At 53.2% G+C, this 19,382-nt stretch overlaps 1 protein-coding gene across 1 annotated transcript in view; it reads right to left on the bottom strand.

Annotated features, from left to right (window-relative positions):
• Positions 1–7,702: 7,702 nt before the first annotated feature.
• The window catches only part of BMP7 (bone morphogenetic protein 7), a 76,481-nt gene continuing 64,801 nt past the window's right edge, over positions 7,703–19,382 (bottom strand). Inside the window, exons 4-7 of the mRNA XM_081148467.1 lie at positions 17,436–17,633; positions 14,220–14,296; positions 12,718–12,828; positions 7,703–9,721 (exon numbers count right to left, since the gene is read on the bottom strand). Of these exons, the coding sequence (XP_081004593.1) occupies positions 9,572–9,721; positions 12,718–12,828; positions 14,220–14,296; positions 17,436–17,633 (536 nt within the window). The 3' untranslated portion in view covers positions 7,703–9,571. The remainder of the gene's footprint in view (positions 9,722–12,717; positions 12,829–14,219; positions 14,297–17,435; positions 17,634–19,382) is intronic.

The following is a 19,382-nucleotide window of genomic DNA, read 5'->3' as shown; positions in this document are numbered from 1 at the left end:
AAATGCCTGCTCCTAGCAGGGAGCTCTCTCTGGGCCCACCTCTAAGCTGCCCAGTGCCTCTGTGTGAGTGGGAAAGGGGTGGCCTGGTAAGTGCAGCTCTCACAGAGCTTGGACGCCAGTCCCAGGATGGAGACGCCCCGAGCAGCACCCGGCCCAGGGAGGTTGCTGTAGAGACCAGGAACACGCAGAGAGCTCTCTCCTCTTTTCTATCTCTGGTCTTGACCTTGTCCCAAAATAATTTTGTGTGGTTGTGGTTCCCCCTCAAAGAAATTAAATTCAATTCAAAATTGAATAACTCACCAGGATGTATAAGAAAAAAGACAGTACCAAGGCCTGGAGAAAATGTGGGGCAAATGGGACTCCCTTGTACTGTGAGGGTGTTGGGTTCGACCGCCTGGCAAAGCAGTTTGACAGAGTCGCCTGGAGTGGACAGCTCACCAGCCCTGTGCCGTTCCTAGGAGTGGACCCGACGGAGGCACAGTTGTGTTTTCACCAAGTCACGTACTCGGGTGTGCACAGCAGCGTTTCCCCCTGGCCAGGACCTGGAAACTACTGAAGGCGCACCAGTAGAGAATGGAGCGCAGATTCGCTACGTTTACGCAACGGAATACTATACAGCAACGAAAATGAGCAAAGTACAGTTAGACACAACCAGAGGGGACAATCTCATGAACATAATGTTGAGGAACAGCGCGTCCAGCTCGTGTGGGTCTCACAGCTTTCTAAGACAGAAAACAAAATCCACAGTGAGAATTCAGGGCCGTGGCTGCCCTGAAGGGGGCGCAGGGGACCTCTGGGGACTGTGAGGCTGTTTCTTTTTGTTTCTTGGTTTATCCCAGGTACAGAGACCGTCATTCTGAATTCACTTGGTGGATGTCCACTCTTCCAGGTGTGTCCTTCCTGCCCGCATGTCAGAACTCAGTAGAAAATGAAAAACAAATAGTCACACAGTCATGATCACGTTTCTCTCGTCCAAGGGGCTATGGGGGCTGGACTGTCGGGGACGCCCCTTGTCATCCTGTCTCAGCTGAAATGTCACCTCAGAAGCGCCGTCTCTGGAGACCTATCTCAAATCAGCCCCCAGCACCGCCATGCCCTCGGTGACCCTCCCCTGTCCCCACCTGCTGTCTCTCCTGGGCACCATGTTCTCTGCTGGGTGGGTGTTGCTTGCATGCTTGGGTCTGTTGGTTGATTGAGACCAGGGTGTCCTGCCGGAGTGTAGGAGAGCAGGGGCTTGTCCGTCTTGTCCCTGCCGGGTGCCCTATTCCGGAGCAGCACTGGGCACAGTCCGAGTGAGTGCTGGAAGGACCAGGCAGCCGTTTATCAACGGGACACAGCCGTGTTCATGTGTGTGGTGTTTTACATCTGGCCAGGGGACAAGCTTGGATTTCTGGACCTCTTGACCTTTTCCTGTGTGCTTGCTGTTCCTTATTTCCAAATCTAGGACCAGGAATGGTCAATGTTAACCAGAGCAGCATTCGGGTCACGAGCCATAGGCAGCCAGACAAAGGCTTAGGACGTGACATAGAAGGTGAGCACCTCTAGCCACAGAGGGCAAGGGCTGGGAAGAAATGTCGGGGTGAGCCCACCTGGGCTCCCTTCTGCTCACGAGCCCGCTCAGGCTGAGGACACGGGGGCAGTGGCAGGTCTCTGTGCACCTGAGCTTCAGGGGCTGTCGAGGGCCAGGCACCCAGGCTCCACTCCAGGTGTTACACGGCCCACCAGGCTTTGAGCCGCCAGACTATTTATACCCCCAGAATGTCACTGGGCTGATGGGAAGCAAAGGCCCTTGCAGTGGCCGCCCGGTCTCGCCCAGGGCTTCTTGAGGACTGGCTCAGCGCTATCAGCAGGCCAACTCCAAAGATAATGTGACATCGTTATCATCACTGAGCCTCCACTAATCAAGGCGCTTGGCCTCGCTAATGGTATTATTTTAGGGACCACTCAGAAGAACGGATGGGGTGGGGGCCCAGGTCATCTGTCAACCTTTCCTTCATCAACGTGCTCAACGAGGGTCGAATGAAGACCAGTGCTCGCATGGGGGGCTGGAGAGGCCCCATTGGGCCGGAAAACCACCCTCCCCAAGGTGGCTGGGAAGGAGTGTGCTCAGAGCCACTATTCCCATCCCCCTCAGGGCCCCGTGGGCGAGGTGTGGTGCCAGGTGAAGGGGCAAAGCGGCTACCCTCCAGCTCTGGGCTCGGGGGAGTGGGTAACACAACTTCTGCTAAAACCTCCTAAACTAGGCAGATCTTGAGTCTGGATTTGCTTAGAAAGGGTCAGAGCTCAAATACGTAATTTCTCTGCTGGCCTTAGCAATTGAAACCATTTTTATTCAGAAATGCTATAACTTAATTAGGCTATTCACCTGGAGGGTCATGTACAAGGGTGTGGCCTCTGAGCAAAGGGCTGCCAAGGTCTCCAGACCCTGCCCACCGCCACCTTCACCCCCACCCCGACACACACACAGCTTTCCCTGGGAGTTAGTGTGTTACTCGGTGGCTGGCTCTGGCATTAGAGAACAGCTTCAGGGTTTGGGTTGAAAGCCAGTAGTGAGTTGACTGCTGCGTTGGAGATGGTTCTGGGAGCTCCTGGGAAAGCATGTCACTGGTGAACCCGTGTTACCCAGCTGCCAAAGCACTGCCCAGAGGGGCCAACAGAGATCCCCTGGCTCTGGCCTTGACCAGAGACGGGGAGGCACAGGGGGTGAAGGCCCTCTCCAAGGTCGTTCAGCTACTGGGGTCAGGGCCCAAGTGTCCTGATTCTGGGCCTGTTAATAACAGTAATGACATTTATTCATCAAACTTGTCGAGGAAGCTCTGTCGTGTGCCAAGCCCTGGGCTGGGCACTGGGAACACCACAGTGACTAGATTTGTGTTTTACACAAATAAGTAAAACATTGAGCTTTCTGGGTGGCGATGGGCATTATGGAGAGAAGAGGGAAAGGACAGGGAGGGCCGGGTGGAGACTGCTCTGATCAACAGGAGTCAGAGGACACGGGGAAAAGATCTGACATTGCTTAGGTAATGGCCTGCAGCTGTCTGGAGGAACAGCTCTCCTGGTGCGGGGCAGGACAATGCAAAGGCCCTGAGGCAGGAGGGCACCTGGGGTGAACAGCAAGGAGGGGGTGCCGCTGGAGCAGAGTGTGTGGGAGGGGAGATGGGCTGGGGGTGCGGGAGGGTGAATGCCTCATTTGCTTGAGTTCAGTCTAATTTGGTGGTTCTCACCTGAGAGTGACTGTGCCCCCCAGGGGACATGGGGCAAGGTCTGGGGACATGAGTGGTTATCACAACAGAAGGTTATCCCAACTCAGTTCTACTGGCATCGCGTGGGTAGAGGCCAGGGAGGCTGTACACCCTACAAAGTACAGGGCGCTCCTTGTAACAGAGATTTTTCTGGCCCCAAATGTCAAAGTGTCACGTGTGAGAACCCCTCTAACTGATCCCCCTTTGCTGGTTGCAGGTCCCCTGCCGGCCTTGACACGTCCCTGCTCTGTGTCGGGCACTTTCTATGTGTGTATTGTTGCTAACTTTCCGTAACCCCAGCTGTGCACTGCAGCTTAGCTGCGGAGCAGGCAGAATCAGAGACCGTCCCCCAGGCTTCTGCCCTCGGCCCTGCGGCTTGGGCATTGCACAGGGGACTCTGCGTACTGAGCACCTCGCTCCTTCCCGACACCCTCCTCGGCCCGTCCCGACTGGGGTGCCCTCCGTCTCCTGGGCCCAGCTCCGCGGGGTCCCGCCTCTCCTGACTGCTTGCTTGCACCTGCTCTGCCTGCGGGTGGACATGCGTCCAAGACGGCAGGCCTCCCCCTCCCCCTCGGTCTTGTCCTCTGCTCCCAGAATACTGTCTGCAGTGTGGGGGTGCCCAAAACGCACGGGTTGAATGGTGAATGTGGCAGAGGCCCCCTCGGCCCCTGGGCCTGATACCAAAGTCTTTTGCTCTGTCCACTGGGCACAGGACCCACACAGAATTGAGGGGCCCAGAGCAGAATGAAGCTGCGGGGCCTTGTTCTAAAGGTTCGGAGTCTCAGGCTGGCAGCAGCAAGTGTTACCCAAACTCGGGGCCACTCGGAGCCCCGCACCCTGTGTGACACTTAGGCTGCCTGGGAAGCCGGCCCTGCCCGGGGCTCGTTGGTTCCGTCCTGTAGCCCTGGTCACTGGCGCTGTGCTGTGACCGTGACCGTGCCCAGAGCGCATGCTCAGAGCAGGTCCAGCTCCCGGCCTCGCATCGTGGATGGGGGGCTTCAGACCTGCCCACTTGGCCCTCCTCTGCCTTCAGGAGGCTGTCCGAGACGGGGCGGGGCCGCAGGGCTGCAGCCATGGAGGAAGCGCTGTGCTCCCACCCAGGTGCACAGTGCCTCCGTCCAAACAGCTGTCGCAGCTCCAACGGCTTGGGACAGGTCTGTGTTTTCCCTCTTCTATTTTCATTTCCTCAAATCTCAGACCAAGAGAGGCTAGTGCCAGAGTTCTGAAGGGGCCTGAGCCAGGAGGAATCGGCCACAGGCAGGGGGAAGATGTCTGCACGAGGTCACTGTGGAGATCCTCAGAGGGGATGGATGTGCTCCTACCTGCAGGCAGGGTCGGGGCAGGACACAAGTTCCTCTCTCCACCAGAGACCCCGACTCAGAGCTGGAGCAGGCTGCCTCTGCATTGCCCCACCCTGGAGGGTGCCGTTTTCCCTGACGCCTGGGTGAAGAGCACCCCCTGGAGGTGTGCAGGGCCCAGTCCACGAACATGCAGCGATCATTCAGTGGTGCCATTCCCACCTCCCTGCTCCTTCCTTTGTCTGCCATGGGAAGGACGTGAGAGTATGGAGCTCCCGGGCTTATCCAGAGGGGTCAGTGAGCTAGTGTCAGGCACTTGATGTGCTTTGGGTGGGGCCTGGCCAAGAGGGAGCACCCAGAAGCATGTACCATCGTTTGCAAAGATCCAAACCTGTCATGCCCTCATCCTTCCCAAGTGCACATGAGAATAGCTGGGGTGACGAGTGACTTTATAAAGAATTTGGGGACTACAGGTAATGATTCCAGACACATAATGGTCACAATTCAAATTGTTCAACTGATTTGGTGGGTAGGGAGATTCCTAGTGGGAAGACCTGTATTCAGCTGCAGGCACTATCAGATGTGTGCCTGCTCTATGCCAGGTACTTTCCATATGTATTGTCACGAATGCCTTCTCTAGCCTGAGTTGTGTAATGCAACTTAGCTACTATGCAAGCAGAATTCGAAGATTTCTGCCCAATATTTAATTATCAATCCCAAAGGTGAAGGGATTTCACAGATGTAATTAAGGCCCCTAATGAATTGACGTTGAGTCAATCAAAGGGAGATTGTCCTGGGTGGGTCTGATCTAATTAGGTGAACCTTAGAAGAAGTAGGAGATTCTCCTGCTGGCTTTGGATACTCAAGCTGCCATGTTGTAGGAGGACCACGTGGAAAGGATGTGAGAATGCCCTCTAGAGAAGCTAACAGTGGCCTGTGGCTGACAGCCAGCAAGAAATTGGGGACCTTAGTCCTACACCTGCAAGGAACTGAATTTGGCCAACAACAGGAATGGGCTTGAAAGAGGACCCAAGATCCAGGTGACAATGCAGCTGCTGACACCTTCATTTGAGCCTTGTGAGACCATAAGCAGAAAACCCAGCTAACTTTGCCCAAATTTCTGATCCACGGAAGGTGTAAGATAATAAACGGTTGATGATTTAAGCCACCTAGTTTGCAGTGATTGTTATGCAGCTATAGAAAAATAGTACAGATAGTTAATTGTTAATGTCTAGCATTCATAAACTTCACATAGTAATAGGATCCTGACTGCTGATTTTTGACTACGTACATTGCCACCCAGAATAAAGATTATCATTCCCAGTCTCCCCTGCAGCTAGGTGTGGTCATTGCCACCCAGAATAAAGATTATCATTCCCAGTCTCCCCTGCAGCTAGGTGTGGTATATTATGTTAATGAGGAGTGAGTAGATATTTTGTGTCTACCCTTTGGGATGGCTGCTTAAAGGGCACATACAGGGTGGAATATAGATATGATGACTGGAGCTCCAGCAGCTATGTTGGACCCTGAGGTGAATTGTGAGGATGGAAGCCATGAATTAGGTTAACAGAACAGAAAGATGGGAAGGGACTAGATCCCAAATGGCACAGTGAAGCTGCCATCCAGGTCTTGGATCAGACTTCTTTTAAATGAGAGAGAAATAAACTTTTCTTCTGTTTAAGCCCAGGCTTTGGGTTCCAATTTCAAATTCCAGGATCTAGCAATTATTAGCTGCGACTTCGAGTCAATTCCTTCACTTCTTGGCACCCTCTCAGCATGACCCATGGTGATGTCAGGTGGAGTGGTGGGAGCAGTGTTACTTGACGCAGGTGCTCCATGAGCAGGATTGGAAGAAGCAACTTGAAAAATGCTCTAAGGTAGAAATGAGCAAGAGAGATGGAAACCAGGATGGGGAAAGGGTGGGGGCAGAAGATGAGGCTATTTGTGGTGCTGCAGCCACAAACATATCAGCCTATGGTAGCTTGACTGGGTGTAAAATGGGGAAAGAGCCAGGGATGAACAAAAGTTTTGTCGTCTGCTCTTCCTGAAGCGTGTGGCTCTCTCGGTATTGCTTTTATTTTCCTACTCTTAATAGAGACAAATAGATATATACAATTTTTAACACAGCAACTGACATTTGCATCTTTGTGAGAGAGGCAATAGGGAGTAGTGGAGACTGTGGCAATAACTGTTTTTTGCCTCCAGCCAAGAGCTTCCACACAGGAATGACGCCCAGTATGGCCAGATCTGCTAATTTCTCAAGAGAAGCCAGAATTTGGGATTTTTTTTCCTCACCCAAATCTTCTGATTTCCTAAAACATGTTGGAATGAAGTCACTTTAAAAAAAAAAAGTATAAACACCACGCAGGGGGAACAAGACACGTCTGCAGGCTGCATCTGGCCCTCTGATTTGTGGCTCTGGTCTCGAGCCTGGAAACAGAACAAAAGCTAAATTGCGTATCAGGACAATGACAGGAGGGTTTGGAAATCACAGGGGCTGGAACTTGTTAAAAGCGGTCACTTATTTGAGGCACCGAGGGAAGAGAGAGCAGTCTGGCCAAATGATGGCCAGGATTCTAACATCCAACGGGTGACCTTCGTGTGCACTTCAAAGTGAAAAGAAACCCAAGAGGCTGTCCCACGCCCCTGGCTGCTTCACTCGGCCTGCGGTGGGCCATCCCCAGCTGGGGCCTGGAACCAGCAGCAGCCCCCAAACCACTGAAATAATTTGAACTGGACAATGTCGGCCCTGGGGCCTGTGCTGCTTAAAACTTTTGGGTGTACACTCCCCTCCCACCTTTTTTTTTTCTTTCTTGTGCCTCTATTTTATTGGGATGACTAAACCTTTCAACTATGTTAGCAGTAAACACAGCTAATTTACCCCCTGCCTCTCTGAAACAGCTGCTGACAGCTGCACTACATGTAACTCCGCGCAGGATCTTTGTAGTCGAGCCTACCAAATTCACATTTGTTGCTGGGCTCCATCTCTCCTGCCCGGAGCCCCACGCAGCTGCACCAAATATTGACGAGTGCCCCTTTCTCCCCAGGGCCTGGATGATAAACAGCATGCGAATGCTGGAGGCCAGGCAGAGAGCTCTCAGCAGACCAAGGGGATGCCAGTGTCCGGAGTTGAGAGAAAAAAAACAACAACACACAGACACGTACAGGCCCAAGAACCAGAACCAAATGTCTCCTTTTATTGCAAAGTCAAAACGCTTTTTATTTTGTCTATTTATACAGAATTTTCGCTGAGGACTGCTCTACGCAACAGCTGAGGGTACATTGGTCCGACCGTTAATAAATAGTCTTAAATAAGAAATCAAGCAGGTTGGAGGGAAGCGAGCTTATTGTCCCAAACGAGCGATTGGAAGAGGGTCTAAAAAGATTTCTGATGGACATAAATAATTTCTTTGTTTTGTAACAACTATTTACACGTTTCAATGTACAAATGAAGCTAACCAGAGGCCGTCTGGGCTTAACTGGTGAGGAAACTTGCACCAAGAGGGGATCACACAAGAATCCCCAGATCTGCCAACAGACAAAACAAAATGTAACAATAACAGCAACTCTTCCCTGTGGACCAGACAGAGTGACGGCTGCAGCCCAAGCTACTAAAGAAGGAAAAACAAAAGAAAGTAAAAAACAAAGTTTTCCCACAGTTTCCAGCAACCAACTTAATCACAATGGAGAAACAGTTCCCCCTACAGCAGATCCCAGGGGTCTTCTGGGTAACCCTGTTCTCTGTTCAGAGAGCTCCGTGCTCCCCAAGCCCTGTGCCGCAGCTGGAGGTGGGGTGCATGGCATTTAGGGGACCCACTGGCCAGGGCGAGGAAGGCTCTCACCAAGAGCCATGTCAGAAAATGGCACTTTCAAATCTGGTCACTTGATCAGGAAGTCATTCTCAAAAGGCTTCTAGGTCCTTGCATTTGGGATCCACGCCCAGCAAACCCTACACCCAGCAGAACCCCCACTATGCTTCAAGGAGCCCTCGGTAAGGGTCTGCCAACGAAAAGGGGGGCCCACGGAGGCCCAGTCTGAACCCAGACTTCAGAAAACAGCTATCAGTGTACAACGGACAACCTACTTAGGAGACGGGTGGTAGCCCTATGGAGAGCTGGGCTTCCTTGGTGCTTCTATAAACAGGGCCGTGCCGGCCAGAGCTCAGGGTCAAGTTGCAGGTTCTGTCCTAATGCCATCGCCCTCCACTCCCCTTCACACAGATCCTAGCGTGGAGGGGAACTGAAGAGGAACCTGCAGACATGTGCTGGGGCTTCAGTGCCTATTTTAATTTCTGCCATCACACGCCCAGCTGAAAGACCAACACGCCCCTTCCTCCAAGCAGAAATTTGCCCTTTCCCCTCCCAGCCAAATCTTGGATTTGGGCAAGTCTCTGTAAACCCTGGGTCTCTGGAAACCTCAGACAAAGCCCAAATGGAATAGAGAGGGTGCCCCCCTCCCTCCGCCAGACACAGCTTCTGTTTATGAAATCAAAGTAAACCAAGAAATGGGGATAAATTGTTTAGGAAAATATATCTGTAACATCCTAACTATTTTCATTCATTTGTTTTATTGGGACATTTATTACAGGAAGTTCCGCACCGTTCCTTCAGCACAGACACAGACGTGCCCACCCCGGCCGCGCCCCTTCCTCCCGCCAGGGCCTGGCGGGGGCCGCTCCCAGTCACCCCGAGCGAGTCGGCGCAAGGCCGAGGCCCTGCAGCGTGATCGGGGCCGGGCAGCTTCTCCTGATGGACTTTTCTGCCTGTTAGGTTTTGCTTACAGCAGCTTGTAGGATCTTGTCCGTAGGATCTTGTCCATAGGATGACAACGAAAAACTGACCAAAAGCCATTTGCCTCTCAAATTCCTGAATGCTCCTACACCGTTCAAGTTGGGGAGGGGGCAGGAAGTTCTCGCAAAAGGTGGCCGACCGGGCTGCTGGCTCCTTGACAAGGCGGGCAGTGGGACACGCTGGGCGGTGAGTCATAGGATCCAGAAAGAGGTCGCCCAAAGGGTCTGACTTCTAGGAGGGGCTAGTGGCAGCCACAGGCCCGGACAACCATGTTTCTGTATTTCTTCAGGATGACGTTGGAGCTGTCGTCAAAGTAGAGGACAGAGATGGCATTGAGCTGGGTCGGGGCGCAGCAAGGCTTGGGCACCGTGTCTGGGTTGATGAAGTGGACCTGGAACACACACCGAAACATGATCAGAAGTGGTCAGTCCCTTCTCTCTGTAAGCGCATGTGCTGCTTGGGCGAAATGACTGAGGTGACACTCTGAGTGTGACCAGTTCTGAGCACGCCACGTGTCACTAACTCGGTTCTGCGATTATCCCTGCTTCACAGAGGAGGGAACCCAGGTGTCCGTATAGAGCTGGGAGCACACAGTTGGGAAGTCAGTGGCCAGATCAGACGCGTGGGGCACATCTCTCTCTGTTGTGGGGCTGGATGTTTAACAGCACTCCTGGGCTCCAAGGTCAGAAGCTCTCTACCCCCCAATCATGACATCCAAAAATGTTGCTAGACGGCAAATATTCTGGGGGGGCAAAACTGCCCCGAGCTGAGAACCACTGAGCTGGCCCAGGGTCAGCCTACAGGCCAAATCCTGCCCCGCAGCCTGGTTTTGTGAATAAAGTTTTATTGGCACCAGCCCCACCCATTCATTTACATAGCGTCTAAGGCTGCCTTCTTATGAGGAGGGTGGAGCTGAACAGCTGCAAATTAAGACTCTTAAAGTAAAAAATATTTACTATCTGGCCCTTTTCAGAAAAAGGTTGCTGACCTCTGAGCTAGACCTGTCCTGTTTAAGAAAAACATAATGCAAGCCACACACATAAAATTAATTTAAATAATGTATTTAATCTAATCCGGTATTTTAAAAATATTATTTCAATATATACTTAACATTAAAAAGTCATTAAAGAGATATTTTACTTTTTTTGTGCTAAGTCTTCAAAACCCAGTGTATTCTATGTTTATAAAATATCTTGATTCGGACTGAGCACATGTTGCGTGCTCAAGAGCCACATGCAAATGTAACCGTCCTGGATAGTACAGGTCTGGGCCATACTGGACCATTTCACTTCTTGAGCAATAAAAATAAGGGGCAACGAATTCGGGCAACACTTGGGTGGATGGACATCAACAGGAAAGCAGAGTCCAGAGGGAAGAAATGAAGAAAGATTGGGTCAGTCGCTCAGGTTTACTGCCCCTTCTCACTCATGGGCTTCCATGTGCCTTGCAGAGGACAAGGGTCAGGTGGCAGACAAATCAAATGCCTACAGGGGCCACATGAGTGTCACCGACGCGTGAATGAGGCCAGGAGTAAGGACGGGCAACCTAAAGGTCTCTCTTCTCGGGCCACAAGCACTGCTGCACCCAAAGCCCGTGCGAGCAGATGTGCCAACTGTGCAGGACAGGCCAAGATTCAGCTCTGTTCTGTTTTTTGGTGAAATTTCCAGGTTTCCAACACACTGTGTGTGCCCAGGGAAAGCACTGTAGACGACCCTCTGCTCACTGGCCTCCGGTCTGTGACCTCCGACACAGACCAGCACACTTTCTAAACTTATTACGGACAATTTCAAACCTTAAAATCTAAACCTTCCCCCAGCTTTTTTGCCCAGGAATTATTTTAAAGCAAGTCCCAGAGGTCAGCTCATCACATTTGTATTTCACTGGGACTCCCTGGAAGACAGGGATTCACCCCCTTTGAAAGCATGACCTTCATTTCAGAATAACCGGAGGGTTTGGTCTGAGCCTGGAGGTCTCTAGTGAAACACAGAGCGGTGTTTCACAGGGCCACGAAGCAGGGTCTGAGGGTAGAGGTGTGCCTCTGGCAACCTGGGACAATTCCCAGGGTCCTCGGGGGGGACAGGGGAGCAAGTCCAGGCCACCGAGCAGGCTGGGGGACTCTGCATCTCCAGCGCAGGGATGTTCAATCCTAAGTAGGCCTCGGAGTTTGCTATTGGGGGAGGGGCCCTGGAAAAGCAATGCCCAAAAAAGAGGCTTCCCTCTACAGACAGAGCCTGGTCCAGAGAAAGGAACAGAGGAGCTTTTCCTCCAAGATGGAACACGTGGGCCAGGGACAAGGGACGGAGGTGGATTACTAAAAAGAAGCACAAAAGCTCCATGACAAACAGAACTGTGGGACAGAGGGGTGGCCCTGGGTAGTGAGCTGTCTGTCATTAGAAGCATTCAAGCCAGGGAGGATGACCAGTTGTAAGGAAAGGCCCAGACAATGCTCATGGCAGGGAGCTAGGTAACCAAGGTCCTTGAACGCCAGACTCCAAGCTAATGAACCAAGTCCTTAACTACTACTGCTGTTGCTGTTGCTGTTGCTGGGAGCATAGTAAAAGTAACGTCTGTTTTGTGTTGTCAGTTCTGGGCACCCAGTTAAAAGCTTTAATCTCATCACACTGACTCCTCCAATGACGCCCATGGAAGGTCAACCCAGAACAGCCCCATACCCCCCATCTCAGGATCCTAATATCCTGTTGGATCATTTTCCTGTCACTTCCTCAGTCTCTGAAGTTTCCTCATTTGTTTACTAATCATTTCCTCCCCTGGAAAACGAGGCCCTGAGGGCAGGGCCCACGTCTGTGCTGGCCCCTGCGGTGCCCCCACCTCCCCACGCAGGGTCTACAAACAGTAGACTCTCAACAAACATAATAAATACCCTGAGTGGCCAAACTGTGAAGTTCAAGGCCAGGAGGTGGAGATGTGAGGTGTGGGAGGGGGTGAGCTCTCAAGCCCCCAACCCAGGGGAAGACCAGACACTGGGGGGGGGGGGGGGCGTGGCAGGTCTGTAGATGTGGAGCAGACATGCTGACGGCCACGAACTGTGGCCCCGGGACAGAGGCAGTGCCATGGCCCGGCCACGTCTCCACCAGGCACAGTGACTATTGCCCACGATACCTTTAAGAACCCATGAAACTTCTCATTTATATTAAAATCAGGAGAAATAAATCAACTTTAGGGTAAAAAATTAAACACATCTTTATGTCAACACAGTAGAAAAATATAATTTTTAACCTTTCTTTTTATAGGGAAAGGGGCTTGAAAGTCATGACATGGCCTTAGGCAGAGATCTACTCTGGGCCCAGCTTTGAGGAGCCTGAGGCAGGATCTGGGGGCCCCGCTCCCCCAGGCTGACCACACCCCAGTGGCATGCGGGCCACTCACCAGCGTCTGCACGATGGCGTGGTTGGTGGCGTTCATGTAGGAGTTCAGAGGGAAGGCACACTCCCCCTCGCAGTAGTAGGCGGCATAGCCCTCGGGTGCGATGATCCAGTCCTAGGGAAGAGGAGAGCGTGTGGCTGTGAGGGCTGCGTCCAGGGCCCCACCCTCCAGGTCAAAACCCTCCTCCTGTGGGCCAGACTCCAGTACTCCCAAGGTCAAGGACACCCTCCTGAGCAGCTGTGGGTCCTGCAGAGGCAGGAGACATGGGTGGCAACCTCTCATGGTCCCAACAGAATGCAAAATGAAGAAGAGACCACCGAGGGGGCTGGGCTGAGCCCAGAACAGACACGTGTGGCTTTATGAGAAGTAGCACAGAGACGGGTGGCCAGGGTGGCATCACTTTTACCTCTACTAGGTGGTAACACACTGGCCATTTGCATAAACATAACCTCCACACGGCACGCAGCTCCCCTACCTGGGAGGGAGACGCATAGCCCATCACGGGGAGAATGAAACGACAGTGCGGAGGGCCCAGCTTAGTGCCTGGCACCCATGTGTGGCTCAGACAAGAATGCCCATGGCCATGCTTTCTTTAAGGTCGGGTTAGTGCAGAAAGACTGTTCTATCGATAAATGCACCCCTAATTGACTCAAGTCCGTGGAACCTTCCAGCAGAGACTGGAGTTTGGGGCTCTGTTCCAGCACAGAACTCAAGCAGGACCTGGCTCCCCTTAGATCATGGGGTGTTGTCATGAGCATGAGGACAGAATCAAGGAGGGGTTTGCGCTGGCTGTGCGCACAAGTGCCTGGCTGTATATAGGGGCATGAGCCCCAGGGAAGCATCTGGACTATCCCATTGACCTGGTGATCTTCTGACAGCACCCCACTCAGGATATCTGAGCTCCATGAGGACAGGAACATTGTCATGCTCAGGGCTACACCTTCAGGACCTAGAAGAGGGCCCAGGATGTCACAGAGGTTCCTAGTTATAAGTCTGTATGACCCTCACTCCTCTTCTAGGATTCATCCCCTGCCCTTCACCTCACTCCATCCAAATGGTTCCAGAGGGAGCAGTCATGTTCCTATAACATGATCCCACCCCTAACACAGCTCATTGGTTCAGTAACAAGCACCTGACCGGAGCTGGGCCAATCGGTTCCTTCACTGGGAATTTGGATCATGGGGGGGGGCAGACAGGGCAGAGGGAGGGAGCCGCTCTCCAGGCAGCTGGATTCTAGCACAAGTTTGAGAGGAGCAGCCAGTGCAGGAATGGAAACAGGGTTCATGCGCAGAACGAGGTTCAGAGTCCAAAGTGTCTGGGTTCCTGGTTCCAGCTTGAGTCTCAGCCACATTTCTGCTCTTGGGTTTCATGAGGCACCCTAAATCCTCTACCCTGGTCAGGACACTTGATAACGGGGTCTTAGCTGATGTAGAGGAGAAACATGACTCACTGCACACGTGGGGCACAGCCTGCAGCCTTGGGGGTGCACAGGGTCTGCCCCTTACCTGCCAGCCCAGGTCGCGGAAGCTGACGTACAGCTCATGCTTCTTGCAGGCCTGCCTCTGGTCAGTGCTGCTGTTCTCTGCGGGACGAGCCGGATGCGGAGAGACAGGAAACACACTCGTTAGTTCCTCAGCCTAAGGCAGTGGTGTAAAGCCAGAGGGTGGCTTTTCTGACACAAACACTGTTTGAGAGCCCGTAGCCTTCAAAAGCATTTCCACCCCCCAGCAGACAGTCCCACAAGGGAGGTGCCAAACCCCATCCTGCTCTCACAGTTGGAGCTCACAACATACTCTGGATCCTTCTGCGGACACTGGTTTCTTTTATACCCACGTGTGGTTTAGATGCTGACATCTGCCCAGATTCCATAAGGGAATCAAAACCCATCCACATCCCACACCGGCTACAGGAGGCTGCCTGAGGGCTCTGCTTCCGACCAATCTCGCTGTGGGAGGGGGCAAGAGGGGTACAGACAAGGCCTGGGACAAAGTCCCTATCACCACCACCACCAAGAAGAAACAAGAGGCAGAAAGTCAAATCCCCCTGACCTTCCAGAAAAACACACCACTGAGGTTTCTCTGAGGAGTGAAATGATGCACTGGGGTTTTCCAGAAGTACGTGAGGCTTGCAGGCATGTGGGTTAGGGATTAAGCATTTGTAAACACGGAGAGATCTCTGTCTCTGTCTCACACACACACGTGCACATACCCTGCAGCTGCCTGTCCACAACTAGCTCCATGAGCTGCTTGTGGCCTTGGTCTATTGGGCCTTGGGCTTCAACATGAAGCCAAGTGTCATTGCTGTGCTTTAAGGCGGGGTTGGAAAGTGGCAACCAGGCCACTACTTGCTCTTCCTCTGCTCACAGCAGACATTGCTAATCAATCGTGGCACTTTCCCCTCACTGAGCCCTCACCTAGCTTCAGATCCTTCTTTACTTGGTGTCAGCACCAAGCAGCCGGCAATGTTGGTGCAGAAAGGGAAGGAAAGGGATGATCGAGAAGCAGGCCCCAGCCCCGCTGCCCTCCCTCCAGTCCTGCCCCTCCAGCCCCAAGCGCCAGCAGGCGAGCAGGAGGCCAGCGGGAGGCGAGCTGCTTCTCCGCCTCCAGGAGCCCCCCTGAGCAACTAACAAGTTACAACTGGTGCTGGGGCTCAGCTCCCACTCCCCAGGGTCATCTGCTGAGAACGGCTAATTACCAGGGAGTTGGGTCCAAACGTGGGTGGGGAGAAGGGTGTGGAGGGAAGGCAGTGACCCCAGTCTCTCATCCCAAACCACAACCTGTGAAGAGCAGTGGAAGGCCGGGGGTGGGTTAGCCTGCAGGAAAGAGCTTCCTGGCGGCAGCACGCTGGAGCACGTCTCCTTCCAACGCACAGGGCTGCCCTGAGAGAGGAGCTGGCTCGTGCGGCCCTACAGCAGGACTCCGAGTCTGTCATCTGGGGTAAAGCACTTCGAATGGGCATGAGCGCACACACACATGCACGCAAACACACGTGTACACACACACACAGCTTCTGGTTTACTGAGCCTGCAGTGGGGTCCAGGCCTCAGTATTTCTTTCCTTATCAAACTTCTAGGCAGGGTTTAACTGAACTTCCAACAGGGCCAGGAAGTAGAATCCACAGGAAGGAGGCAGATTCCAGGCGAGAAAGAATAGCTGCCACGTGAGGTAGTGAGAGCCTCATCCTGGGGGTTATGTAAATGGAGAATCGCCAGGAATGTGGTGGGGGAAACTGAGTGTGGAATTCTGAGACGTTGAGGTACTGCTGGTAGGACTCCAAGACATGGAGTCTTTGCTGGGATGGAATTAGCCAGTGTTTCCCACCTCAAACAGGCCTCAGACAGGTCTCCCTACACTGACCATCCCTCCCTGCCTGCTCCCCACCATTTTCAGAGCAGCCAAAGGATCGAAGGATCGTCTAATCCACCCCCACCCCTCACCATAGCTGAAACTCTGCAAAGGCCTCCTAATTTGCTTTGGATGAAGTTCAAGCTCAAGATGCGCTCACGTCACCAGCCCTCCCCTCTCCCCCGTCCCAGCCGCCACATCCTCACCCTCTCCCCTCGTAGGTGCCATGCGAACCTCCCACCACAGGCCTCCGCACCTGCAGGTCCCGCTGCCTGGAGCCCGGAGCGGAGCTGACCCAGCCTGGCCTGGTGGGCACCTGCCCTGACCGGGGCTCCCAGCTGGGAAGTCTTTCCTGAACCCTGCCCCCAGGGGTGAGTCCCTAGTCGCTGTCCTCAACTCTCAGGCCTGTTATTAGTTGTTAGTGTGGCTGTGAATGACAGCCACCTCCTGCAGTCTGGAATCCCCAGGGCAGGCCATGGCTGGCTTTCACCGTTGAACCCCAGCCTCTAGAGCCCAGCATGGAGCAGGCTTCCAACACAAATTCAGGGTCTGGTTGGTTTTTAATGTGGGGATCAGAGACCCCTTTGAGAAAAGATGGATGCACCTGGCAGAAAAGACGCCCTACAAAACCTGCGAGCAAACTCCGGAGCCATCCACACCCCTCGCTGGGGCTCAGCAAGCCCGCACCTCAAAACCTCAGCAACCTACTTCCCTTCTCCCTCGAAAAGGAAAAAGAAGCTGTTGACAAGATAAGCTTGATTTGGGGGTGTGGTCTGCTTTGCATATTCTAAATACCCCATGTCCCCCTCTGTGTTTCCTGAGACCACCCCCAGGCCCAGGAGCCGGGACAGTAGATGAGCTCTGCTGCGAGCTCCAGACAAGCGAGGCCAGAGGCTGGTCCCTGCCTCACGACCAACCCAGAGTGCTGGGAGAGGGACTCCTGACAGGGAAAACCCATATTTAACAAGTATTCAAATTTGCCAGGAGTTTCAAGTATTCTTCGCTTTAAGAAATAAAATTAAGGTTGCCGCCAAGTCCCCCACTTTGAGCCCTCCCCCCACCCTGGCAGCAGCCTCCCTGGGCAGTGGGTGGGGCGTCTTCCCACACAGGCTCTCACAGTTTTCCTTCATTTACCTGTAGCCATTGTTTTGTCTACTGAGAGACTTACCTGACTGGCATCCTGCTATACTCATGTTTGGGGACTTGCACTTCTGAGTGAATGTGTGACTTGGACACAGGTCAGGAGGGGAGTCTGTGGGTTGTCTGCCTGCTTCGTTGGCTCCAGAACCATCAGCGGAGCGCATGAATGGCCTTCGAGTTTCGCGGGGCCCCGTGGGGCCCTGGGTCTGTGTTTGGACCCTCCCGCCCTGGGCGTACCTGCGACGTTGGCCATCCGCAGGGCTTCCTGGTTCTTGGGCGTCTTGGAGCGGTTCTGGCCGCGCTGCCGGCTCCCTGTGGAGCGGGTGCTGCGAAGGTGGACCTCGGTGGCCTTAAAGAAGGCCACCATGAAGGGCTGCTTGTTCTGGGGCCCGTGCCGCCCGATCAGGCCCGCCAACTTGGGGTTGATGCTCTGCCCTAGATCGGAAGCAGACACATGCATAGAAGATGGTTACAGGAGAGGTGGTTAGCGGGGTTGTCATTGGAGCCTCACAGCTCACTCTCGAATTCGTATCTGTCCACCCGGCCTGTATTTATTCAGCACTGGCTCTAGGCCAGGTGTGTTAGGAGCTTAGAACACAGTGGGGGACCACACAGAGAAAACTCCCTGTCCCCTGGGCAGGCATGCTGGGCAGGAAACACAGATGGCAGGTATCCCAGGGTGAAAACACGAAGCAGGGGAGGGGCAGAGCTGGGCTGAGGTTTGCACAGGGTCTCAGGCTAGAGGAAGCTCCACTCATATTTCCTTGGGCGAAGCAGGTCACACGATCCACCTAATTTCAAGAGGTTGGGGCAATCCTGCATGATGACAGGGAAGGTGGTAACAGTTGCAAGCAGCCCTAATGTCTACCCCATCTGCACAGAGGGGCCACTTGTGCAGAGAGCTGGGTAACAGCGAGAAGGGGAGCCATGTGGATATCTGGGGAGAGGGCATTACAGGTAGAGGGCCCTGCAAAGGCAAATGCCCGGAGAGTGGAGTCAGGTGGGCATGTTCAAGGAGACTGGCAGCCTGGTTGGAGCAGAGAATGGGGTTAGAGGGGTAGAAGGGGGTTCAGAGGGATAAGTAGTGGGGGACAGTAAGGCATCAGCAATCACTCTATCTTACTCTGTTTACTGAGTTGAATAGTGTGCCCCCCAAATTCATGTCCCCCAGATCTCAGGATGTGACCTTATTTGGAAATAGCATCTATGCAGATGAAATCAGTTAAGGGCCCTAATTCAACGACTGGTGTCCTGAGAAGAAGGCCAAGTGGAGACAGACAGACAGACAGACAGACAGACACACACACACACACACACACACAACATGGCCAAGGAACACTAAAGAACGCCAAGAGCCACCAGAGTCAGGAGAGGCAGGGCAGGACCCTTCCCCAGAGCCTTAGGACGAAGTGCAGCCCTGGGACACTTTGATTTTGGACTTGCAGCTTCCAGGCTGAGAGGATAAAGTTCTGTTTTCTAAGCCCTCCAGTTTGTGGTACTTTGTTACTGCAGCCCCAGGACACTCATACAGTCTGCATGAAGTGGAAACCATGCCTGTTGGAGAGCTGAGGATTGGGCAACTGAGTTGTTTGCAAAGACCCTGGAGACTGCACTGGGTGGGGGAGGATGGCAGCCAGAGCCCAGGGGGAGGTGGACCTGGGTGGGCCTGGGCCATGGAGTGGCATTGGCCAGAAATGGTCATATCTTCAGAAGTTTATTTTTAAGTCCACCTTTAGAATTTGTTTTATTTGTAATGTCTTATTTAGAAATAACTACTGACTAACAGGAAGTTGAAAAATAAAAGCCTTCCAGGAGGCCCCATGTCCTTTCACCCCGTTTCACCTAATGGTCACATAACTAGAGTATAATATCCCAACTTGGGAAATGACCAACCCAGGCTCTGTTTTGAGAGAAACTGAGGGAAACTGCTGAGGGATTGGATATAAAAGATGAGAAAGTGAGAAGTCACAGGTAACTTCTGCACTCTGGGCCTGAGCACCTGGAAGTCACCAAGGAGAAGGGAAGGACTGTTCACTGAGGTGGGGAAACCATGGCAGGGGTGGGGGGAGATGGAGAACAAGCCTGGAGGGGAGGGTGGCAGGTGGCAGGGGAACATCGCAGCCTGGGTTCGGCTTCTGATCAAGACCCGCTCTGGCCCAGGGCCAGCCTTCCTAGGTTCAGGTC

This window comes from Miniopterus schreibersii (assembly GCF_964146895.1).
Source record: "Miniopterus schreibersii genome assembly, chromosome: 10".
NCBI lineage: Eukaryota > Metazoa > Chordata > Mammalia > Chiroptera > Miniopteridae > Miniopterus > Miniopterus schreibersii.
Note: the sequence above shows the minus strand (reverse complement) of the source record. Positions and strands in the feature narration are given on the sequence as shown.